The 26,563-nt window shown below is 40.1% G+C and overlaps 1 protein-coding gene across 7 annotated transcripts in view; it reads left to right on the plus strand.

The window, feature by feature from the left end:
- The window catches only part of NFIB (nuclear factor I B), a 275,853-nt gene that overhangs the window by 185,449 nt on the left and 63,841 nt on the right, over nt 1–26,563 (plus strand). For all 7 annotated transcript variants that reach the window (XM_050913729.1, XM_050913731.1, XM_050913734.1 and 4 more), the window contains exon 3: nt 18,398–18,451. In XM_050913729.1, the coding sequence (XP_050769686.1) occupies nt 18,398–18,451 (54 nt within the window). The remainder of the gene's footprint in view (nt 1–18,397; nt 18,452–26,563) is intronic.

The raw sequence follows: 26,563 nt of genomic DNA on the forward strand, positions 1-26,563 counted from the left end.
TGTTTTTCTTAAGTGCTGTTCCCTTAATTAGGAGCACAGTTATTCAACATTGTTGCTATGATTAGAGTGTACGTACAGCAGAGAACAGAGTGCTTTTAGGAGTAAAATGAAACTTTTTAATAGACTTTGGCCATTTCATGAGCAATAAAAATTCATTTTGGTGGTGAAGGACCTCATGAGCTAGATCCTTATTCTGTCCTTTATTTGGCCACAGGAGTCTGTGAGAATGCTGATCATGGCCCATAGGCAGAATCAGGATTTTAAAAAATGATGCTTTGTCAGTCATTGGTGTTCCTTAAAATAAAATGGGTTGTCAAGGCAGTAATAGCCTGGCCACAGGAATGAAAAATCTGAAAGGCAGAAGGGAGAAATGCATTCTACACCTGCAAAGAGAGTATCAGTCATCTTCGACAACACCAATTTAATGTAAAATTGGTAAATAAAGATCTGTGTAAATTGCAATCCCCCCCCCCCTTCCCAAGGCTTTACAGGAGCATGAGTGATATTTGGAAAGGAAATAGCTCTTGTGTTTTGTCTATCAATAAGCCTCCTAAACAGCTGGGTTTGGGACAAGGCTGTTTTGTACCACTCCGGAAGAGCAGAGTCCCTGTGAAGCTGCTGAGGGTTCTCCTATGTGTAAGCCAATCTCCAGGTCCACCAGGGACCCAGGCCTTCCTGGGGAGTGGAGCAACATGTACCATGCTCTACCCCATCCCCTTCGAAATTCCTGGTCTGCTGTAAGTGCAAGGAGCCATGACTAACTGATGGAGGAAGCATCTATAGTGTTCCTCCATGTGCCCGCGCTGGCAGTGCCGATGTCCTGGGGGTCCCCACCTCTGTCTTTGTGGCCACAAGCACCACTGCTGCACTGCCCCAGGTAGCAGCCTGCAGAAATCTGCAGAGCACAGTGCTAGAAGTGACCTACCCGATCCTGCATCTGAGGTGGGAACAGTACCCACAGCAAAGCCTGAAACAGCATCCCTCCATTCAGGGGTTTGGGAGGATGCAGAGGTGGCTGACAGCCACCTTTACCCAAAGCCCTTCTCTCATCCCAGATCACAGATTTGAAGCTGGATGTTTACCTAATGTTTGGGCAAACTTTGGAAGTCAAGTAGTCCTACTCAACCAATGTGGCAAGAATTAAAAAAATGTTTTCAAAGAAGTAAATGCAGTTTAGCGCAATTGGCTGTGCACTGCGTATCCTGGGGGTGCTTGAAATCTTGGATGCCCAGGAGTGGGGGTTGGGGGCAGAAAACGAGTGTGTGTTGTGGGGATACCCTGCTCTGGCATTATCGTAGAGGATTTTTTAGAAAGATGCTGAAAGCTCATACACATATAGTAGCAGAAAGCTTTTAACCTGCCAGCCCTTAGATGGTAGTAACAACACTGTGTCAGTTCTTTAGGAAACATGTAAACAAGGACAAATGAAGTATTCCCCTGTACAGCAGAAGACAGTTTAAATAGATTAGGCTCTGGCATAGCACTTAAATTTATCAGGCATTTAGTGTTTAGGATGTACAATACAGCCGTATGTGACTTGCCAACTATCTGGGCTTCCCCCACTGTTTCTGGTTTGGCAACGATGTGGTTTTTCACCCTGTTGCAATGCTGACTGCCAAGGAGACATGGCCAGCTTTCTGCTTCCTGTCTTCCTCTTTGTCCTGGCTTGGCCTGCACTCTGCCTGCCAAGTCACAGATGCCAAAAGCTTATACAAAAAGGTCAAACAACTAAGGCTTGAAATCACCTATGCCAACATTTGTATTTTCTTTCTGTTCTTCTGTATTCAGCTAAATGGAAAGTACACAGCACATAGCTGAGACAGGAATACAGAAAGATTTTTGACAATAGGAGTGTATGGATTACAGTTTTGCAAACTGCTCGCAGAGGCAGTGAACACTGAACATCTTAAGAGGAATTCCGAGTAAAACTCAGTGAAATGTGAAGTGCTAAAGATTAATAACCTTTCTGGTTTTGTGGATTTATCCCTCTTCCCTCCCCCAACCAGTTTGTTTTTGCTTACTCCTGCAGTTTTACTGTATTTGGGAGTCAAGTTCCTTTGGAGTTTAGTACTACACTTCTTTGCAGTTGGATCTGCAACTACATTAATATCTGTCACCCTGTTGTAACTACTAAGAAAATTAAGCTTAAGTTAATATTTATAACTGGAAAGTTCTAATAATAAGTATATAGCTGTTCAGAACCTAAACTTCACCAACATAAATCTGAAAACTCCTGAACTGAACAGTTTTGTATATTTTTTTCCCCAGACAAAATTTGTTCACCTGATTTTGGTTCACCTTCTCTCCACCTTGTGAAGCTGAAGCAGGAAAATATATCTACCACTTCTATTTCTTTAATGTTTCTTATGACTATGATATTCACCTAATGCTTTAATCTCCTGGTTTTTGACTAAACACTAAGGCTGATAATAGTAGCCATAAATTCAGCATGACTGTTGGCCATGAGTTGTAAAATTGCATGATTGTAGGGGAAGCCTTCTGTTCAGATGATTCATCAAAGCCCAGGTTGCAAAGCACGGCTTCGTATTTCGGTCAGTCTTCAAAAGAGACTATTCACTTTATTCATCATCTGCTCAGCCTCTCCCCTACCTTGCACACCTTTAAAGAGAGGGTGTTTCTTTAAAGTAACAGCAACAAACAAGAGAAAAAAGAGAAAGATCCTTTCAGCAACAGGCCCCTTCATAATAAGCAGCATTTGATTGTCTGTCTCTTACTCAGTTGAGCAAGAAACCTGTATAGTTCCTAGTGGTTTCAGTTTGTTTAACTTCAAGTATTTTCCTGGACACTGAGAAGGTTGCAGGCTTGAGGAATATTCCCAGGCATATGGTGGTGGCAGGAGGAAGGTAGAGAGAGATTGCAAAGAGAAGGTAGGGAAAAGAATTTGTTGTTGGTTGTTTTGTTCATTCATACAGGTGGTTGCAAGTTATCTTATAGTAAATCTTTAACAATTTCATATACAGTATTATTCCTAAAGTTAATTATAGACCTAGACCTTGGGTAAAAGGGCTGCCAATGTAATTAATGAAATAACAGCGCGCTTCCTAGAGTCAAACATTGCTTGTAGACAACCACTTCTAACTCCACACACACAAAGCCACATATTCTGAATTCATTGCATACCAGGGAGTAATTTACTCACATGTATGCCCTCTGCTTTTAGTAATGCAACAGAAGAATCCTCTGTAAGGGTGGATGGCAACTGTTACTATTACTTGTCTATGCTGAAGGTAGGTTGTCTGTCTCTGTCCTTCCAGCTGTGCTTCGCTGGGTTGTGATTTACACACCGCTAACTACATTTGCCCCCTAAGCAGACAGCATTAGTAATGGTGAAGGAGTTGAGTAGCCATGCAGCTTTGTTTCTTTGTTGGTGAATATTTTGGATATTCTTCAGTGCTAGGGTGGGGATAGCAATTTTCTCAGGTACCTGAAAGTGAAACATCACTGCAGAGTTTTCACAGAGGCTGATTTTGTGGAGTATTTCAGGAAGCTTTCTCCTGGGAATGCCTGAAATCAGCAAGATGATCTTGATTGCTGCTGTTTATTTTGTGACCTTAAAATTGACAAATCTGCCCTGCAGAAGGAAGGACTGTGGGTATGCTTATGTGTGAACAAGAACAGAATTCAGTTTTAAATATTGTCCCTTGCAGGCCATCAATCTTGAATTTGTTGTTAGCAGGGACTGAACATAGGTAGTCATCTGATCCAAGGGTCTTCAGGCTGTACAGGTAGTTAAAATCAGTCTGCAATCCCTGTCTGCAATCCCTGTAAGAAGGAGATGGTCTTTTCTAAGAGGCACAAACTTCATTTTTACAGATTTAAAGACAGTAAGGAGTTTGTCATTTGGGCTAAGAATTTACCTTGGCTTTCTAATGATTTAAACCATTCCAGTTTTGGTCATGAGTCTGCAAATGATGTTGAGAGAATGTATTTCAGCAGTCTGTGAGAACACTTGAATGAAGTATGGAAACATAGGAAAAAGTATTTTTTAACACATAGTCCAGATATATCAATTTACTGTGGTTCTCCCCTGCTAATCTCATGGAAAGATATGGTCCAGAGAATTCGCCTTGTTCTGCCCCATATTCACGGTACTTTTTTTTAATGCCTCATTGCTTAATAAATGTTATTTCCTATCATCATGTGATTTTTATTATGTATATTTAGCCAAGTCTTTTTTTTTAAATACTGCAACATTTTTTTGCATCTGCTGATTATTAAAATGGATAAATTTAGGAAGGCAGCTATCATTTTGGTGCTCACATATGCCTTTGCTCAGAGAACCTCATGTGATTGCCGATAATCTACATGAACTTAATGTTAGGCAGTGGCACATAGTTTGAAATGGTATAGGTGAGAGCTGTGCAAAGGTACCCAAGCCTGCTGCGACTGAGCCAACTTGTGTATGGGAAACAGTGTAGGCCTGCAAGCTTGACAGTCTTCCTAGATTCATGTTTTCTAGGCTGTCTCCTGTGTACATACACATACTGTCTAACAAACTATGGTAACCTGTAGACTAAACTATGTAGAAAGCTTTAGTGTTATTCTTATTGTCATGGCAATCTGTCTTCATATGCTGTTTTCATCTCCTGAATACTTACATCATGCTGTTATCAATAGCAATGCATATGGAAGTGATTTGATTGTTCATTTGATTAAAACAGAAGAAAGGGGCCATGCAGTAATGCTAGTGTTTCCTGGGAGGACACAGGGCTTTAAACTTACAGCAGACAAACTGGCTTGGTATGGAGCATGTTTTAACTTCGTTACACGAACTTAATTTTGAACAATTGTGTATGTAGGAAGGCTAATGCCAGAATCACTTTGGAAAAATTGACGAAACAATGTGCTAGCATATTCTTGTGTTGTGGTTTAACCCCAGATGGCAACTAAGCACCACACAGCCGCTCACTCACTCCCCCCCGGAGGGGTGGGGGAGAGAATCAGAAGGGTAAAAGTGAGAAAACTTGTGGGTTGAGATAAAGACAGTTTAATAGGTAAAGCAAAAGCCCCACGCACAAGCAAAGCAAACCAAGGAATTCATTCACCACTTCCCATCGGCAGGCAGGTGTTCAGCCATCTCCAGGAAAGCAGGGCTCCATCACATGTTACGGTCACTTGGGAAGACAAATGCCATCACTCCAAATGCCCCCCCCCCCCCCTTCTTCTTCTTCCCCCATGAGCATGACATCATATGGTATGGAATATCCCTTTGGTCAGTTGGGGTCAGCTGTCCCAGCTGTGTCCCCTCCCAGCTTCTTGTGCACCCCCAGCCTACTCGCTGGTGGGGTGGTGTGGGAAGCAGAAGAAGCCTTGACTCTGTGTAAGCACTGCTCAGCAATAACAAAAACATCCCTGTATTATCAACACTGTTTCCAGCACAAATCCAAAACATAGCCTCATACTAGCTACTATGAAGTAGCCAAGAAACCATCTTGGTTTCCAGTGGTTGCTTTGATGCTGGTGGAGCTCCCTGTTGCCAGCCCTGACGTTGCCTTGCTCTGCTGCAGACGGGTCACACACCCCTGTTCTGCTCCCACGTGTGGAAGTGCATTGGTGCCAGCAAACAGAAGAGCATCATCTGAAAAGCGTACACTGCTATGGGACAGCTTCAGGTTGGAGAGGGTTTGGGAAAAGCTTGGGTCAGGCTGATGAGCAGGCTTCTTAACTTTGCTACATCCTGGGATCAGTGCCTTTTTTTTTTTGGTGTTGGTTTTCTTGGTTTGCTTTCTACAAGTGTGAGATGTGACTAGTGGGCCCTCTGCAACGTTTGCCTGTCAGTCACACCCACTGGGTGGAGAAACACAGCCCTAGGCCAAGGTGAATTTCATGAGAGAATTGGATTTTCTCATGTTCTTGCCGTTACTGATATCATACTGCTGTCCTGAAAAGGCTCTATTGTTGTTCGTGTTTCACTTTTAAGTAGGCATTAAAGGGATACTGTTTGTTATTCAGATGTACAGCATCTCCTGGAAAACTACTTGAAAACATAAAAGCATTTTGGGGCTTCAGAGATTTGCTTGCTACAACTGTTCATAAGGGTAAAGATTATTGTCTAACTGGCCAATTGGTCTCATTTGCATGTCAATGCAAATTTTAGCAACTGTGTGGAAACCTGAACTACTGAAAGACAGGCTGATCTGAATGAAGTCTAGTCTTGGCATTGCACATTTTTCCAAATTCACATTAAGTTGCTCAAGCGGCACAGACAGATTGACTTTACACTGCTCTGAAGTGTTGGCAGCAACCACAATGAAAGGAGGCTGGGCTAGAAAGGGAGCTGTAAGAATGTTTTTTCAGAAGCGCACAAGGTGTGTGTGTATTTGTGGAGGGCAGGGAGGGACAGGAGGAAAGGAGAAAGGTAAGGCAAAATCTGAGAAGTTCGCAGGTTTCCATTAAAGTATTGTCGTCTGCTTGGAATCAGTCATAAAAGGGTCTGCTGTAATTACAGGGCATATACCCGAATTCATGTGCAGTGCACTATGTCTCATCTAACTCCTTCATGTCAAGTGAGTTTAACCCATTTGTCCAGGAAAAATACAGCACACAGCTATCAAAGTGCTCTAATACACATAAGAAGATGTTGAACTGAATCTTGAACCTGCTATGTGGATGCACAAGGGGGAAAATGATTAGTATTTTTCCTGTAAGAAGGACAGGGCGAGTATTAAGTTGCTATTTTTTGCTATAAAGTTTTTAGAAAAATCTGAAATATTACTGTAAGGAATGCTGCTGTGAAGGTGCTGTTGTTCACATTTATTCCTGTTCTTTCAGTAATGCACAAGAGAGTTAACATGTTTAACTGATTAGACTTTCCCCTCTACAAAACCCCAAATGTTGGTCTGTAAGTAAGATAACCCTGAAGCTATATGCATTTATAATTTCAGCATGCACAGATATGTGAATATACAAACTTATTAAAATGGAAAGGACTGTTTGGATTAAATGTTATCTTATATCTTTAGCCAGCAGAAGGTTATTTTTTAAGTAAAAAGGGGCCGTTAATAAGAATGTAATTCCTGCAGTTATAGTAGAAGTGTCTAAGGTTATTCATTCTGGCTTCATGTCTTGGAGCTGTTGGGTGGTGCAACCCCTTTTGCTCTCTGCCACAAACTGAAACTTGAGTTTCTGTTGTATTTTCAGTAAATTTGTACAAGGTTTTTTAACTGCAAAGACTTTTTTTTATAGCTGCAGACCAAATCAGACTTGGTAGATTTCTCAAGGTCCTGCTGTGGTGGAACAGTGGTAAGAAAATAAGACTTAGAAACTCTGGATGGTTAAATAATGTTCAAGGCACTGGCAAGTTACCAGGTGCAGTAAGAATTTTGAGTTAGTTTGGTTTGGGGTTTTTTGGTGGTTGTTGTTTGTTTTGTTTTTTTTTACTTAATTAACACTCAATTCTTACTCATGCAAACCAAAAAAAGTAGTAACGAATAAAAATAAAAACTTTGGAATCTGAATCCATACATCTGTTTTTTTAGATAAAAAGTAGTATCCTTTTTCCAAGTATATAATACCCTTAGGTACTACATGAACGTGTGCCAGCTTTAGTAAACAAATTGAAATACAAAGAGCAAAAGCAGCCTCTGGTGTATACTGAACCAGCAAGCATATTTTAAAATCTTGGTTGCAGAACTGCAGTTGGAATTGTACATATGTCAGGGGATTTCACCTACATAGATGATGCTAATACATTAGAAATTAGCAGAAGTGAGAGATATGCTGATGTGTAATATACAGTGAAAGTTACAGAATTACAAAACAGATGCTCCCATGTGATACTAGCCACAAAATGACAGAATTATGTTGAGAAGGCACAAATGAACATGATCAGATAGGATTTAATATTTTTTTTATAGCTTTTGACCAATATGACTGCAATGGCAGTGCTATTGCTAATAGGGAAATAGGGAGTTTGTGGGAAAAATATTCTTTAAAATTACTTTGTTTAAAATTTGAAAGACAAAGTTTAAACCAGGATACTTTTTTTTTCTTTTTTGGTTACATGCTTTAAAAAATAATTCCTTACATTTTTTGCAGAACATCCCTGCCCAAACCTAAAACTGGGTTAGTCATATATTTCTATGGGTTAGTCAGTTCTACATTTTAAGTTCTCCTGTGGCACATCATATGATTAGGTACGTCTAATTTTTCTCTACTGTGAAAGGTCAAAGTAGACAGAAAATCAATGCATTGATCAGAATTTTTTTAATCACTGTTGCTTCAGTAATCCATACATTATCTCTTCTCATTATTTATTTGTTACCAAGTTGCATGTGCTTGAAAATAGACATGGTGGCTGTGTGCACACGTGCAATTCCAGTCAGGTTTATGAACCACTGGTATGAAAAGGTAGAGTGATTTTTCTCAGCCAGTTCTTGTACATTACCTACTTAGTGCCCACTGGTAGATTTAATCTTTCTTTTGTCACTGTTAGTTTGTTTTAATACTATATTTGTGGGAATATGGACAGGCAAAGTGGTGCATATTTTGCCTATGAATTTTTAGATTATAGCAGTTGGAATTAAATCCACTTTATAAAGAATACGGTAACATAACCTACAAATTACGTGTATATACTGCCATTTGAGATGTTGCTCTCATAAACATGATCTATGATAAAAAATATGTTACTTAAGGATACACAGAACTATGGCATTCCTTATGCACCATCTCTGTTAGATCTAAATTAATATCCCAGCGTTTAAAAATTGCACAGAACATCAACTGGCAATCTCAAGATAAGAAATACTCTGCAGTCTATAGGCAGCAGTTGAAAACAACCCAACCCAACCAGCCAACCAAAACCAAACCATCACTCTTTTGGGGTCTTTTCTTGGTGTATTCCATATTCATTATGCTAAAAGTCATGTTTTACCACCAGTCATGAAGTTAAAATGAATTAAAATGAAAACATAGTTGTGGTAGCATTGTGGATCATATATCAAAATTAGGAGATCCTTTGGTAAATGTTATAGTATTTAGAAACACTACAATGATGCTCAGGTTGTCAAATCATTAAGCCTTTTCCCTCCTGTTTCAGAGAACACATTAATTTTGTTTTGGGCTCCTAAACACAGTTATAGTTACTGGCAGAAGTATTACCTCATGCTGTTCTTAGTTGGCTTGAAGAAATACTAAACACTGGAGTGCTCTAATTTTGGAGTTTCCATGATATGTAAAACCCCAGCATTTCAGTTTAATTGCTGTTTATTTCCCCCAATTAATGTATAGTGTGGTGGCATACTTAGCATTTTAGGAGATCTCTGTCTACAGAATAATAGAGAGGTCTCGTGAGCCTCTGCTAATATTTGTAAACTACTTTGTGGGTTCTTTGTCAGGTGATGTTTTAGACTTGCGAAGTAGCATATGATTGTAAATTTCTGAAAGGCTGAAGAATCCGGCTTTTATTACTGTGTGTTTTAGTGGAGGATGCATTGCACTTTGAAGAAAAAATGCAGTCCTATCCTACAGTATTTGTTGAACTATGCTTTCTTTTGTACTTTTAAACTGTAATTTACCATGAAGTGCCTCATCCAAAGCTTGCTGGAACAACTTTCCATTGATTTTAACAACCTTTGGCTGAGACCCATATTGAACAAAACTGATTTTTTTTTCGTAGTTATGTCATCATTATCCTGTGCCTAAAAATATTGCCTTACATAGTGGAAATGTGTATTTTATCTCCCTGAACTCTTTTTGCTTTACTGCCCTAAAACGCAACAGAAAATGAAATCCTGATTGCATGGGAGTCAGTGGTAAAATCCATGTTGACTTCGATGAAACCAGGATCCGCGCAGAAGTTCTTAGTAATATACATTGCATGAAGGTGAGGGTCAGCCTTTGACTTTCACAATGTAATGAAGTGGCCAGTTTATTAAATGGCTGAAGGTATATGCAAGCAAATTCCTATTCTTTGCATGCAGATATGAACTTTTTCATTAATGTAGTCTATCATGTAATTTCTTTCTTCTCTAAACACCCAAATAAGTATTTCACTGTGTTCTACCTTTTGCTTTTCATTTTCTGAAGAATCTGTAATAAAAGCCATTTATGAAACACACCTTAATGTAAAAGGTTTCTTGATTTCCAAGAACAACTTCTGAATGTTTCTGACTATAGCTAGTATCCAAAGTATCATCCAAATGGATAAAATTAAGTGTTCATATCTCATCCTTTCCTACTGAATCCAGCAAATTTTGGAAAGAAACTTCATTCTTTCACATTCATCCACATGTGGCAAGATACCTACGTAAATCTCTTCTTAACATACATGTCAAAAAAGAGCTCAGCTAATATTATGAAGTATGGGAAACATTTGTTTCAGGCCATAAAAAAAAAAAATATATATATAACCCTTTTCTTAAGAATGTGTGCATGTGTGCGCGCACGCATGTGTGCATATATATATATATATAATATGTATATATTCCATGTACAATTTATCTTATAACACAGCTGGGGAAAGTTGTTCAGTTTTCAGAACGAGCAACATATGGTCTTTATAAATTGTATAAGAAATATTTTGAATAAATAAGTGTTGTGATTTATTTTACATAAACAAGGGAATTTAAATTAAAAAGATAAATCTGTGCATGGGACATGAAGCTGAAAAGCTGACTATGCTTACTGCTATTTTGGTTCTGGTAAGTGCTTCTAGGTCCTTGAATTTCTTTCAACTATATAAAAACTGGATTTACTCCCAGAGCTCCACTTCTTAACTAGGGCAGTTTTAAAACTAAACAAGGGCTGAGTCAGTTAATTAATTTAAATGAGATTACAAATCAGAAACACATTACGTAATGTTGATTTAATTACCATTTTTTATTTGCCTAATTAAAACACTCCGAAGAAAAGTTAACAGTCTCGACAATGGCTGGTTGGGTGACTTGGCAGCAGCAGATCTGAGCTGCTGATAAAAGGGGAGGTGAAGCGGGGAGCCCGCCGCGACCTGCGCGGCTCCGGCGCCCCGCACCGTCACGCGCCGCCTCGCTGTCAGCCCACGTGGCGGGCGCCCGGGTGCTGACATCACCCCGACCAGCCCGCGCGCGCGCGCGCGCGCCGCGACGCCGCCCCAGCCGCAGACCCCCGCCGCGGGGGCCGGGACGCGGGTGGGCTGCCGGCGGCACGGCGCGGGGTTTCCCCCCGTCGTGCCAGCAGCAGGCGAGCGCGTCCGCTGCGGGAAGGTGCGGGGGAGCGCGGGGAACGGGGGCGGCCGGTGACTGCGTCGCCCTTGCCGTGCCCCGGCTCCAAAGCAAACGGGTCCGAACTGAAATGAAAACGGAGCGCAGCTTCTGCCTGCAGGGCCGGCTGCTTCCCGGCGGAAGCACCTCCGTGCCTGAGCCCCGGCGGCTTTTGTGAAAGGGCAGACCTGCTTGGGCTGAAACCTGGGTGCCTGCCTGAGCCACTGGGCAACACAGATGGGTACCTTAGCTGTCTGGGGCCAGCAGTCAGCTCCGTTCCTCGCTGCGCTTTTTCAGGTAGGTGAAGGTTAGATGGCAGCACCCGTTCAAGGTAAAGAGCGTAGGTCACTGTTACAGTGCCTCATGGCTCCTGGCGCGGCATGTGGGTGCTGATGAAGGCTGCCCTCGTAGGATCAGGACATCCAGCCTTCAGAGTAGCTCCTGCCACTGCTCTGGTCTCCCAGGAGGTCCCTCCCATGCCTCCTGGGTGCCAACTAATGAAGGGAGCAAAAAGCAGTGGGAATTACTTGCCAAAGTGGAGTTTGCACTGAGGAACTGAGGTTTTCTTGAGGCTTGAATACACCTCATATCAGTAGCAACCAGGACTGTTATTTCTGTGTCAGCTTAAGAGCCTTTGCACATAGATTTCTTTGGTACGCTTCCTTAAATTTGTGGAAACCGGGTCGGCAAACGGATCAAAGCTAATGATATGTCCTCAGAAAACTGGAGGATACCACAGAGCCTCTGCAAGGTGAGCAACAAGCAATCCTTCCTTGCATGGCCAACGGGGTTTGCCGGTGCAGTGTTGTTTGGGAGCTGATGCCACTGCCCCATGACTTGCACCTAAATGTCCAACTTCAGTTCTCTACACTGCTCATTTACCACCAGCTGTATGCATACCAAGCACATTAAAAACTTGTAGGGCTAGCGCCTCATATACTTATCCAGTGCAATACCATTGTACTAGATAGCAGTCTTGGTGAACACAGAGGAACTCCTTGCAGAATAAGGATAGCAGAATGACATTTTTAAAAGAAGTCACTGCTTCTGTGTTGTGGAGGGTTTCAGTCTGGGTGTCATGAACGCATGTTGCTAACAGAGTATATGCTGTTGGGAAAAGATGTGAGGCTTCATCCTGCAAACATGTCTTATGGTGAAACCATACTTGTTTTTTGAGGTGCTGCTTCCTCCTTGTGTGAACTGTGGTTCATACCATGTATCTTCAGGGTTATAGAATCATTTAGGTTGGAAAAGACCCTTCAGATCATTGAGTCCAACTGTAAGCCTAAACACTGCCAAGTCCACCACTAAACCATGTCCCTAAGCACCATGTCTACATGTCTTTTAAATACCTCCAGGGATAGGGACTCAACCACTTTCTCGGGCAGCCTGTTCCAGTGCTTGATAACCCTTTCAGTGCAACCCCTTTAGAATTTTTTCCTAATATCCAATCTAAACCTCCCCTGGTGCAACTTGAGGCCGTTTCCTCTCGCCCTATCACTTGTTACTTGGGTGGAGAGACCGACACCCACCTCGCTACCACCTCCTTTCAGGTAGTTGTAGAGAGCAATAGTCTCCCCTGAGCCTCCTTTTCTCCGGGCTAAACAGCCCCAGTTCCCTCAGCCGCTCCTCATAAGACTTGTTCTCTAGCAAAGAAAGTGGTGGGGGTGAGCATTTGATCATGCAAAATCAGTTAGCCAAAATTTTCAGGGGAAGTATTTCCATTAAATGTAATGGTCTATGAAAATGTGAAAAATAAATGCCCCCTCAAATTAACATACTTATGAAAACAAGGGTGACACTTGCATCAATTCCATTTCCATGTTTATAGCATAATTTCAGCAGATACTTAATAAAATAAAACCCTTTCAGCTTGTTTATACCATAAACAAACTGTTATATCACTAGAGTTGGTGTGAATAATACTCATAAAATTGTACAATAATTCAGGGTCATCAGATATGGTATACAGTGAAAGACATTGCTTTTGCAAAATGAAATTGTTAAAAGTATTTGGGAAGTTTATCAATCCAATCAGTTGCTTTGTCAAGGTGAAATAATGTGGGTAGTAGAAGGTAAGTTTGTAGTAAAAGTAGGAAAATAATAATTAAGGGTAATGATTTAAAGTACACAGATGAAATTATTTATTTATTTGCTTTATGGATTTTTGCTGATCACGTTATTTGCTTTGGAGGAGAGGGAGATTGCTTTTTTGTTGCCATGAATGCTTTCCTACCCTGATGATGTGCTGAAAGTCTTTGAAAGATGAAGAGTTGATTTGGAAAGTCTTTGCCCCCTGAGGACAGCCCAGCAGTGGAGCTGGGGCCCAGGGAGCTTGGGCCGTCTCCATCCTTGAGGGGTTTCATGCCCTGGCTTTGTAAAGCCCTGAGCAGCCAAGTTTGATCCCACAGCTGAGCCTTCCCTGGGCAGGGGCTGGGACTGGAGACCTCCCCAGGTTCCCACCAGACTGGTGTGTTCTGTGAGCCTCTGATTTTCATGGGTACAACCATTTGCCTCAAGTTTGTGATGTCAGGTGGCAGTGTAATCCTGAAGGATGACAGTCTGGGGGGTAGCTGTGATTCTTGTTCATGGTAGTGACTGTCAGTTGTCAAGTCAGATGACGAATAGGTGTGTGAAGGCTTGAACGGCATCAAACTGGTACTTACATGGTGCCACATGTCTCTGGTCCTTTATCCTCCCCCATACCCAAATCATGGACTATCAAAGAACAAGGGTGTATTTAAATGCTGGTGAATGATTAAATTAGTGGCTGTCAGCGGAGATTAACTGAGTGCAAAGGCTGTCTCCTAGCCTGTGGCAAATGAAAAGTGAAATGAGTTTGTTGAAGCCACTGAGGAAGTTTATTTGATTAGTGGAGAATCTGTTTATTTCTAAGACATGGCTCAAGAAAGTATTTTTTCTTTTTACAGTTTCTGCCTCTATTTGTTTTCAAGGCCTTCAATGTTATACTAATGCAGAGAGCCTTAAAACCAAAATTCCTTGTACAGCATGGGGCATAAGAGAGGTATAGCATAACTTACTTTTTAAAGAGTATCCTCTTTAAGACAGTATCCTCTCTTATCAGCTGAAAAATGAAAGATGAGACTATTGAGATGAGCAATACTAAAAATCCCTCAGGAAGCTGGTGAACACCAGTGTGACTTTCTTGGCTTTGCTGGGGTGTGCGTCATTCCTGCTGCTGCTTGTCGAAGACAAGGTGGTGCAAAGGGAGGGAGCATCTTGTCCCTCACTGGATGGCAAACCATCAGCTTTTTTTTTTTCCCTTCTGCCTTATGAAGCCAAGAGTGATGTATCATGGCAGCACCTTTCTCCTGTTGTACAGCAGGGGAAATGGATGTTTTTTTCTCACCAGCAGCAGGCCCCAACAGTCAGTTTTACTTAACCCTGGCTGCAGAGAGAGTTGCCTGTACTCACAGATACTCATTGGGATTGACCCCTAGAAATGAAAACACGGGAAACAATTCAGTATAAAATATACCAGCTTCTTGACTCATCCTTTCATACCATCTTCTAAAAGAAGGAGTAATTTCAGAGAAAGAGTTTTAATGTCCTGGTGGTAGCGATGCTGAATCATGATAAATTATACGTAAAGTGTATTATGAATTTCGTATATAAGTCTAAATGAAAGGTTACATGAGTATCTACCAGATGAGAGTAAAGGCTGGCTTGAACCATTCTTGTATAAACTGTTCATCCATGGGGCAATAACTTATCAAGGCGTCAGCTGCTGACTGTTGGAGAAGTCAGCACCAAGAAGAGCAGAGCAGTATGCTCACCATAGTTGTGAGGTGCATATGAAAGCCATTCTGTGGAAATGGTATGTGTAGGTGAGCTTTTGCTCTGTGGTAAATGAGGATAAGTACTTCTGAGATCTGTGTGGAAGAATTTTTTCAAGAAAAGCACATTGACAGTAAAATTTGAGAAGGAGATTTTTAAACCAAACAAATTCAAAAAACACAAAAAGAATAAACTAAGGGAACTACAGTTGAGACCTACCTAAATGACAATGTTGAAAATTTCAGTTTCATCACGTTTACATGATGGGGTTTTATTTGCTACTAGTTGTATAGCTTTGTTTACAACTTCTAGCTTAGGAAGTTTTTTTTCTTTTTAAATGTGCGCAGAATTATTTGGTGGGAAAATTGAATGCAAAGCCAGCTAGACAGACAATGACTCTGGTTTATGTCTTTCTCCATCACACTGGAAGAAAAGCCTGCAATTTCTAAACCCAGGGCTCATGTTGTTAATTAATGATCTTGTGCAGATGAGGACAAAGAAAGATTTAAAGTATTTTAACATGTCTTTTGCTTCCTTAGTTTCTGTGGCTTTCCAGAAATGCCTCTTACTCACTCTTTTAGAGGAGCGTTGCTCCAATGTCTCTTTCCATTCAATGTTCTGCTTATAAATTAAGTTATTCATATAATTTATTCCTATAAAGATCATGGTTCTTTTGTACTTTGCAAGGCTATTTGCATCCAATCAAATCAGGAGAGTGCTTTATAATTAGTGACACTGGTAAGAGAATTGGATCGTCACAGGCCATCTCAGGTCTGTCTCATCCTGAGAATGAGATTCTTCTGTGTGTTTTAAATGCAGAGTTACATAGGTTGATACTGTCATACAGAATACAATTCTTTGCTTTCTAAACTCCTTTAAGTGAAGGGTTAGATAAGTTGCTTCTCGTATTCAGCTTACAGTAATTCTTTGCTTTCTCAAGATCATTGAGACCCCACTGGCGAATATGTTAGTAGCATCTACTGCTCAAAACACTGTGTGAGAATCAGTCTGTAAAAATCGTGATTGATAAGTAGTTAACATAAAACAAAGCTAAGTCTGACTGACAAATTATAATAACTAGCCAACTGCTTATCCCTATAATTGGAAAATTCTTTGCTAAGTTTATCTTATTATCATATGAAAAAGAATTGTTTAAACTACCATCAGTCTTTAAATCCTGGATCCAGAAAGTGGCCATGTTGACAATGAGAAAGTAGGAGTAAAGGGAAATTGCTCTGCAAGAGCTAAAAAATATTCTTCACTTTGTTCGTCTTTTTAGTGAATTTTAACAGGAGAAAACTTCAAAGGCTATTTTCTGGTAGGCCTCATTAATCCAGTTTCAAATCTCTGTGTTCCCCAAGCTACACTGTCCAGGCTTTATTGGGTGCATCTGCTACCAAATTGACACTTCATTTAGCCACACATCTGCAGTGGTTTTACACTTGGACCATTGCTGTGTAAAATTAATCCTCTCTGATAATCTTAATTTAAATAATAATACGTATGGTTTGCAGAAGCAGAGAATGCCTATTAGAAGAATACTAAAGTTCACCCCCTGCAGGGTGAATCTTCCCATTGCAACGCATGAAAAAGGATGTCTGTCCATATAAACGTCCATATGCAGAGAAGTATATTTTTAGCATTTCTTGCTGATTGAGTTTTCGAATTAACTTGATTTGATTTTTTGAAGGGATGTGCTGTATCTTGTCATGAAAAGAAACAGGCATACTGAATGGCTACATATTGTGCTGTACAGCGGGACTCTTAAGAGTGCCCAAGTGCCCAAACCATGGGATGTGCAGAATCTGACCGGGAGGCCTGCCCTTCATTCTTCCTAGCCAGTGTTGAAGAAGTTAGAGGAAATTTCATGTGAAATTTGCTATCCAATGCATATTTTATTGTGTGCAAGAGTGATTTCATTCAGTATTGGAAAGCTTAGTTGTGTTTTTAATACCATCAGAACTGGGTTTCAAATGTGCCTTGGTCTTACAGTACTCTGGTACATCCCCAGATGCTTGCCTTCTGTGACAAGCATCATTCAGATGAATTCAGTAGAACTTGAACTGTGAAATGGATTTCCACCTCAGATAATATCTTCTGTAGAATCAAGCTTGTGTTAACTTAAACTGCTTGAGAGACATGTGTGTCAAGCCATGTTTGCTAAGCTACGTAATGGTAACAGATTTCAGTGAACTTCTTGTAGCAGCTGGAGGGAATCTTTCATTCTAGGTTGAGGGCTACATTGGCTTGAAGAAGAAGTGATGGGGATTGAAGGACGAGTATTTGTTGATACGTACTTTTCTCCTATCTTTTTTTCTTTAATTTGGACACTGGAAGCAGCAACTCGTTCAAGAATTCTGACTTCCCTCTGGGGTCCATTTGGCAGTAGCGATTTCTGTAGTGCTATGATGCAATCTTTTGGTGGTCCTGTGCTACTAACAAGCACTCCTACATTTAAAAAAAAGGATATTTTTTATTCAGACTGTAAAACTGCTCCATTTTAGATACCTATATGCAGAACAAATGGTTGTGCTTCATCTAATTTCTTATTCTCTTTGCATACAAGAGTGTCTGTCAAGTCTTACTTTGTTAATAAAAATTTCTTGCAGTGTAGCAGGGTTTTGTTATATTATTGGTGTGGGAATCCAGGAAAAAGTAGATAGTTTTAAAAGCAACTGCTTTTATGAATAAGGGTGTCATTTATTATTTAGTGTGTTAACATCAGATTGCATTCTCCTCTTGATTCATTAGGTGCATGTATCATGAAAAGAACGTTCTTTGAAGTCTACAGGATTTGTGTTTTATTAGTTTTTATGTTACATAATCTTAATTTCACAACAGCAATTCTCACAGACTGGGAACACAAAGCCTATGTTGTATCAAAATAGACAGTCATATCTTCAGTGCAGTCCTGAGTCTGCAGAAGGAGCGTAGGCCTTTGTGCTTTAAGGAGAGGGTAAAGAAACAGGACTCATCACTGCAAACGCCATTAGTTGCCTGATCCAGTATGTCTTTCTGGTCATTGCCTGAGAAGAAGCTACCTCTGCTTGGCTGATTATGCAATATTATATTTGGGGGATGGAGAGAAGGGGAATGAAAAGGTACCCTTGTAGATGTGTTTACAACTTGAGTATTTACTTGAATGACTCTCTTGTCCTTATTCAGTGATCTATGAGTTCCTCTTATTAGGATCATTGCATCTTTCACAATGTTTCTGCTTCTGCATGAAATGGGTTACATATAGTGTGTTTGTTCAATAATGCCTTCATGTAGAGAGTCAGGGAAATGACCTTTAAAGAACAAAGTTAAGTATTAGTTTAATACTGAAGGAGGGTATTAAAAGGTTGTGAGATACTTTCAAAACAAATTAGTAAAACATTTCTTTCATTTCTTTACAGATTCTGGACAACCAGGAAGTCCAAGCCACAATGATCCTGCCAAGAATCCACCAGGTAAATATAAGTTCCAGAACATGTGCATCTGACATTGTTTGAGAACAAAGATACTACTGTTAATAGTTAAAGAGAGCATAATTGGTCAGCAACCTATTTTGCCCTGGTAAGTACATCTAATCAGGACAAGCTGTGATTATTTTAGTTCTTTTAAACTGGCAATGCGTCAACTGTAGTTTCATCAACGTTCATTTAATCTAAGGAATTTTTCTTTCGGTTCATGGGTTTTAGAATTTCGTAAGTGGGGATGGGCAGAGGACTGAGGAGACAAGATCCTGAATAACTTTACTTTTATAAAAGTCTTCAAATCCTACAATTATTCTTTTATCTCAGACAAAACACCATTGTCCTACCTCTAAAGTCTGTGAAGTGAGCTACCAGCTTCTTTACTTTTATTTTGTATGTGCATTATAAAATGCAAATACGTTCATTTTTTATATTTTTCCTATGAGCTCAGAGCAGTTTTTGAATACGTTGTTAATGGGTCATACTAGCGACGTTGGGAATTTTTTTGGGAGAGATGTCAGTGTAAACAGTCCTTTCAAGGATTCTCTAAAAATAAAAACTCAAGAGAAAATCAAACCCAGACTTTGCCATTCCACACAGTTTAGACCAAAGGTTCTTTGTATTTTCATGGAATTATCCTTCTAATCAATTGGGCTGTGCTAGTAAATCTTGTAAATCTTTGTTGTTTTATGAATTTTATCAGGGTAAGACAAACAAGTGTAACAGGCATACTATCACTTCTTAATGAGCAAGGAGTGACTCCTGCCACTACCAGCATGCTATATCTTCTCATTTTGGCTCTCAGAAGAAGTGTCTATCTGAAATAAGCTGCAACGAACTCAGTTTGCTCTTTTTCTAAACGCAAAATGAACCACACTCTAACCAAGAAGTAATTGTGTGATGCTGGGCTGTTACATACACATGAATATTTTCTGGATCTGTCCAAACATTAGGGAAAACAGCCTGCGTTGTGGCTGTACAGTTTTGTACTATGCATACAATCAAAGCATTCTCTACAGGTTGTGGAATATGTCATGTGTGTTGCATGTGAATACCCAAAAATGGGAGAACTGTCATAGATTGTTATACAAAAAGCCATATTCCTGTAATATAAAAACTTATACTGGAAGATTGCAGATGTCTTTTAGAGATATGAGGGCAGAACAAGTCAAATAACGTGGTAAGCTCTTTTTCAAGTGATTTTTTAATGTGATTTTTTTTTTTTGCAAGGGATGATGCAGACTTGAAATCACTTTTGGCTGGAGACTTAATGCTGTTTCTCTCCAAACTGTGTGGGATGTTATGAGGAGGCTTTTATTTCTCTGTTAAATATGTGACATAAATTATGTAGGATAGTGGTTTAAAAACCCAAACCAGCAAATTTACACTTAAAACAACCACAGTTTTGTAAAAGTTGGAGCATTTAGCTGTAGAGCATTTATTTTTGTTTTAGAATATCTCTGTTTCTGAGTGTAAGAAAAGCCAAATGCATTACCCCTCGTCATTTTGAAGGATCCTTGCATTTGGGAAGCTGAAGGCAGGGTCTGGAAACTCACCTTCAACATGTTTTAAAATTCTGTCTTTAAAGTACCATTTAGCATTTGGAGAAGGAAGGTAGAAGTACATATTTCACTAGTGAGGATCACATCCTCTAGTGAGTTCAGTCTCACCCACCCTCAGTCTCAACCCCAGGCTATTCCAGCAAGGAGTAATCTTGCTGCCAGCAACAGAGCCCTGGGGACGGCAGCAGACAAGCTATATAGGGTTTCTTTTGGCAGCCTTGTGAGGCAAGACCAGATGCCCCAATGTCTGACAAACTGCAGTGTCCCAGAAGGTAGAGGGAGATAGAGGGCTGAGAAATCTGTTGCTGGTTTCATCATGAAACTTTCTTTTTGAAATTTGAGCATAACACTTTCTCATGCTTTGGAGGCACTGCTGGCAGTATTATTCCTTTATCTGCTGCCAAGGGGGGACAGAAAATGGAAGCTGTGCCTTGCTTCCCTTGAAACCCTTCATTTAAGCAGAGACAGAGGCATAATTGAATGTCATCTGTCTATTCGAGGATACATGAACTTCTAGCATCGTTCAGCTTCCCTGTGTGCTACTGTCTTGGGGTTAAACTGGCAGGGAGAAAGTGTTGAGGCTTGTGGGACTGCAGAATACAGGACTTCTGGGGCTGTGCAGGAGAATGAGAGGGAGTTGCACTCTGCTCAGCTTGTCTGGGAAAAGGACTGCTGTGCTGTTCTTTCTTATTAAACTTCACATGAGTCTTATTATTAGAACCAGGCAGTCACTTCTGTCAGAGCCGCAGAGGATATTCACTCTGAGGTTTGTTTTCGGTCCCAGGCCAGGAGCACATAGACTGGCAGTGCCAGGAGGGTTTGTTCTTCTGTCATGTTTTGGTCTGATGCCTGTATGTCAAGGAGCCAGGGATAGGTACTGTTAGCTTTTGGATGCCACTGCCTTCACAAAGACATTGCCAAGGAAGAGGAGGTTGGAAACTGAGTGGTAGCTGGCGAGGCTGCTGGTGTTAAAAGTGGGTTTTTCTAGGTTTGGCTAGACTGTTGCATTCTTTAGGGTGTCTGGTAATTGGCTGTCTTAACTGTGGAGGGAGGGTAATGTCACTTGCCAAACAAAAGAACATTAAGGGCACTTGCTGGAATTCTTTACAATACGTTCCTAAAAATACACTGAATACTTTGATAGCATAATACAGTATTAAGATGATGTAGCTTGTGGTGAAAGTGGTATGTAGCTTTTGTAGCAAGATCCAGGGACATCCTCCTCTAAGTTTTATTTTTCAATAACTTTCATCTGGTATATTTCTAAAGAATGAAACTTGCTTTTCTGAGAGCTGGGTTGTAAAGGTCACTTCTCCGCAGGGATTGTTAAGTAGTTTCCAGACAGATAGATAAGCTGAACTGAACTGAACTGAGAGAGGAAAAGAGTTTGAACACTGCTGTTGTCCACATCAGTCATCAAGTTCCTTGAATCTAAAAGTTTATGTTGTGCTAGCACAGTGCTAACTATTAAAAGTTTACATGGTTTCAAAGAGAGTGGACATGTCCATGGATCCATTGAGGGTAACTAAACAGATAGAGGCACAGTTGGATTAGTAAGTTTTAAAACTGGAAATACTTGGAGCCTTGGACACTATCAGTCAAAAAAAAAAAAAAACAAATATTTTAGGCCTGCCCTGTTTCTTACTGTTCTGCTGGGCACCTGCTCAGGGCTACTGCTGAAGGCAGGCTGTTGAAGGAGACATAGTGTGGCAGTTTCAGTGTAATGCTGTATTATTTGTTCCCTGCAAGTCCCAGAGGTCTTTTATATAGCTGAAGAAAATCTAAAAAATGAGTCTTCCTTAACATGTGTGTCTTGAAATACCTGCAAAGGTGTGGGAGGATATGTACTGAAGACAGAGGGAGTGCTCTTTCAGTAAGTTCATCTGCTAGGCCTATGAAAATTATCAGGGTGAGTAAAAAGAGAAAAAAGTCTAGAACTACTAGTAAGCTAATGATATTGACACCAGCCATAACAATTTTGTCTCCAGTGATACAATCCTTACTAGCCAGTTCTTCTAGTAGAGGATTTTCTGGGTTTTGTTCTGCTTTATTTTTCTTTCCCTTACTTACTGCCTGCTGGCCACAACTGTTCGGCATTAATAAGGTTACTTGCTATCTGCCATTGGTGTGAGGTTGCTGCTTGGCAGACTTGATTTATTTATACGCCAGCGTTAACACTGCTGTGTCCAGTTGTTGCCATGTTGCTCAGATCTTTGAACACAGCCTTTTTAAGCTGCTAAAATAAGAGTAAGAAATAGCATTACTGATAGAGTAAAAAGTTATCTTGATGTGACAATAAGATAGGATACACAGTTGAATACAATTTGAGGAATCAAGAGAACTGGAAACCTGAGGGAGTGGATACCAGTTCCTACTGGTGCTTCATGTCCTTCATCTTTTGTCTTCTGGATGGAGCTGGGAGGAGAATAGTCTCTTCTTGTACAGGTCCGTTCAAGATTTCAGAGCTATTCTTGTCCAGCATTGGGGAATACAAAAGATAACTTTTCAGAAGGTGCAAAGGAAACCTAACCATCCTGACACAGACAGTTATGAACCTCATTGGTGAGGGAAGAAAAGTGCGTTCAGATTTTTGCTTTTATCCAAACAGTTAAGCTCAGAGGTTATTAGAACTATATTTCGTAGCAAGTGGGACCTGTTTTTTTTTCCCTGATAGAATTTACTCCACTTTAGCTGGTCCAAGGAATATTTTCATATAAATTTTGCAGACTCTATAACATCAGTCAGGGCTAAATGAGGAATGCAGATGACTCAGGTTTGAGCCTGTGTGCTGATGAATATTACATTGTTTATATGGGGTGACACGCTTCTAGGCAGAGAGATTGAGAAACTATCCCTCCGCCTTTCATTCCTCCCCACTGTTTCCCTTCTTCTTTCCTCCACAATAACCCATGATATGTTGTCAGGGAATTCATCGAGTGATAAGATCCTTAATCTGAATGAGGCATAGGTATGTGAATCCCCAGCCCCAGCCTCACTGCTCTGGAGTTGGTTTTCCCCTTCTATTTTCACGAGAAATTTTATTCTGGGAACCATTTCCAAAGAAGACCTGAGTGAAATCACCATCTATTTTTTTTTTTTCCCCTAATTAAAGAAGGTGTTGCCAAAAATCTTGCAAGCAGCCTCACCTATCTCTCAATATGCAAATCTCTCTTGCAGCTGTAGAGCCCCAAAGGCTTTTTTGCTCTTTCATATGGGCTAGCAGCCATAGGGAGAACATTCTTTTTGGATCAAGCCCTAAGAAATGTGTAATAAATTTGCCTATATATGACTGTTTTAGATAGAATTATTTCAGTTCTAAGTTTTAGAATGTATGGTTTCAGAAATAACCTCTGAAGAGTAACATGGTCTCAACCTTTGCTCTCTTTTGGAAATGCAATAAGCAAATGTCTTCGAGTTTTGAATCACTCAGAACACAGATGGTTTCATTATTTTACTGTATTACAAGTTACCCTCTTGTGGATGGGGAATTACCCCCTTAATTAATAAGAATAGAAGAGGTATTCCCTGGCCTCATCATTGTAAGCAGCTTTTCTTGTGGAAGCAATGATGCCATAGTAGCAGTTTGGGGATTCAGACAGAATTGTATTTAAACAAACATATATTCACCTCGCTTTTTCAGCATGGGAGTGGATATTCCGAAATGCTTGCTGTTTCCCGTATGCCTGCAGCCGTGCCATCTCAGATAGTGATCTTCAAATAAAACAGGGTTGGGTTTGGTCAGGGCTTGATTTTCTGTGGAGTTCTCCCTTTCCCAAATGCTCTATGAATTAGTAATGCCAGTGATTGAGAGGTGATACTCTTCCTCGTCAGCCTCTCAGCCCTGAGCCAGGTGGGGCATTCTGGGGGCAGTGCACAGCTGTGCTATCTCGACAATCAGAAATCTGCACAGATTGTACAGTCCCTTTTTCCAAGAGGAAGAGTTTTTGGCCTTGCATGCTGGTTTGAAATTTGGCAATTTGGCAATTTGAAAAAGTGGGCAATTACTACTGTCTACTGGTTTAGGATTACTTCTGAATTTTTGTTTGCATCGGCTATCCTTCTTTATGAACCTACTGTGTAAATAAATGATGCTGTGATCGCTTCTGATGTTGTTGTGTTCAATGGTGAGTGCAATGGTTTTTACTTCAAAGTGTGCACAGAGCAAGAATTTGCTAAAAACTCTTATGTTACCAGTCAGAATTCCAGGAACCTGCTTTGGCACCAGAAAATTCCTTTTTGGTACCTGGTAGTCCTATAGCTGTTAAAAAGCAGCTCCCCCAACCTTGTTTTAAATCTTGGCTGTAGTCTGTATATAACCTGAAACTCTCTGGAGTGGAAGGCAGTATGCGTTTGTGTTAGTTACCCTTTCTATTTCTTGCCACGTTTCGGGGCAACCCACTTCTTGGATTCCAGTACTTGCATTCCAGAGTCCATTAAACCAGGTGTTTACTTCTTCAAATTAGTGCAGCACTGAAGGATATTATAGTTCTGGTTATTAACTTGAGAGTATGGAAAATCTCATTTGTTTTTGAAAATGGTACAGGCAGCTTCTTAGTTCCTTATTATGCTAAAAAGTTCAATGGAGTCGGGATCTTTTTGCAACGTTTGCTTCCTGTCCCAGTTACAACATCATTGCAACTTTCAGGGAAAAAACCAAAACAAACTGTGGGTATGCAACAAGGCCAGAGACAATCATGCGATAACCCAAATAGCCTAATTCTCTGAACAGACCTTAGTTCAACTGTTTCAAATGACATCATCACTGAAATCTTTTGTGTCACTCCTTGGATCATGTTATCCACCCTTAACTGCCTTTAAGAAGTTCTGGTTCAATGGGAACATGTTTCTGGTACTCTTCTTAAGATACTGGCTTCAAAGTGCATGCTATAAGAAAACAAACTACAAGTCTGCTGACTGTATGTTAGCTTACTATGAACAGTGTGAGACTAATTTTTCACTACCAGTTCTGACCGTGAATAGTAGCTGTATGCCACTAGGATTCCTGCTGAAATTAAAGAGCTTCCTGTAGAAGTTAGATATTGCAGAAAGCAGCAAGAGCTGATCCTTAAAAAGTCAATTTTCAAAGACTCAAACAAAAGAAGCTATACAATAAAATGATTTAATCTTTAATTGTAGCCGTTTCAGAAGTAAAACAAACTTGTAGCAGCATCCAGAACATTACATTGCATAACTTAAAGTCAAGCTACAGCTCTATGCTAGTATTTTGTACGCCAGGCTGAAGCTTCCAGCCTTTCTTCTCATAGTAGCTCCTGATGTTGAACCTGTCTCACTGCTAGTAAGTCTACCTACTGCTGTATAATTCCTCTTTTTAAAGATCCAGAAATAAAAGTACAGTAATACAAATTGTTTCCTGCACTGATTGGGTCCTTACTCCTGTTTTAGAAGTTGCTCAAAATCAAGGCTGTATCAGTGAAAAAAATGGATGTTTAATGATACCAGGAAACAATTTTATGTTTTGGCACTAGTCAATATGCAGCAGAATGTAAACAGGCGTTCTATTCATAAAAGTACAATTAAATCAGAAGACATAAAAAAGGCTGGTTAAAGATTTGTAAAGCCAGACGTCACTGGTAAGCTTTTAAGTAATGTGAGAACAAGCTCTTTACAGTACATGTTAGTGCAAACTGAAAATATTTTTCAGTAGGTTTAAACAACCTTTTTTTTTCCATTTTAAGTCTTAGCATGGTTAAAAGCTATACTTGTAACAGCTCTGGAAGGCATGGCACAGGAATAGAGTGGAAGATGTATAAGAACTAGGACAGAATGACTTCTACAGCAGTTGGAGGCATTACTGAAGGTTTCTCCTGTTACTGACTGTATGAAGGGAGGTTGATCAGAACTTCTGCTTGGCTTAACCTGTTCATCTTTCATCCTTGATGGCACTGGTCTGGTCATTGTAGTATTGTTTGGAATATGTATTTTTCAGAAATGAGTTTTCTGTAGAAAAGGTAAGAAGAGAAGACAGATTTTATACTCACCCTGCACAAAACTTAAAAGGAAATACAGAAAAAAAATCCACTGTTATTTAAGGGTTTTGGAAGTTACTGTTTATACAGAATTGCACTATGGTGGTTTTGGCAGAAACATTCTTTTTGTAGAACTCAGATTTTTAAGAATAATTAGTGAAATGCGTTTCAGAGAGTGTCATCTCTTAGGCAAGATGAGTTTTAGTAAATGACAATACTCAGTGCTTATATTAGGTGTGAACAATAAAGACAGCAAAGTGTTATCATGACCATCAAAAGATACAGTAAATCCTCTATGAGGAATACAATAGACTGTTATCACGTGCGTTAGTTTCTGTACTGAACAGATCAGAAACACACACCAAGTTAAGAGCTAATTTAAGGCTCTTTAACATGTTAATGCAAGCAGTGCATTAGGGAATGCTTAATCAAAAAACCAGTAAGACCTATACCGTATGGAGTATCACCACATATTTTTTTCTGGTGTGCAGTGTAATAATGTGAATATGAATGTTAACTCTTATTCAGTAGGGAGATCAGCTTCACAAGGTAAAAGG

Source organism: Gymnogyps californianus, chromosome Z (genome assembly GCF_018139145.2).
Source record: "Gymnogyps californianus isolate 813 chromosome Z, ASM1813914v2, whole genome shotgun sequence".
Classification (NCBI taxonomy): domain Eukaryota; kingdom Metazoa; phylum Chordata; class Aves; order Accipitriformes; family Cathartidae; genus Gymnogyps; species Gymnogyps californianus.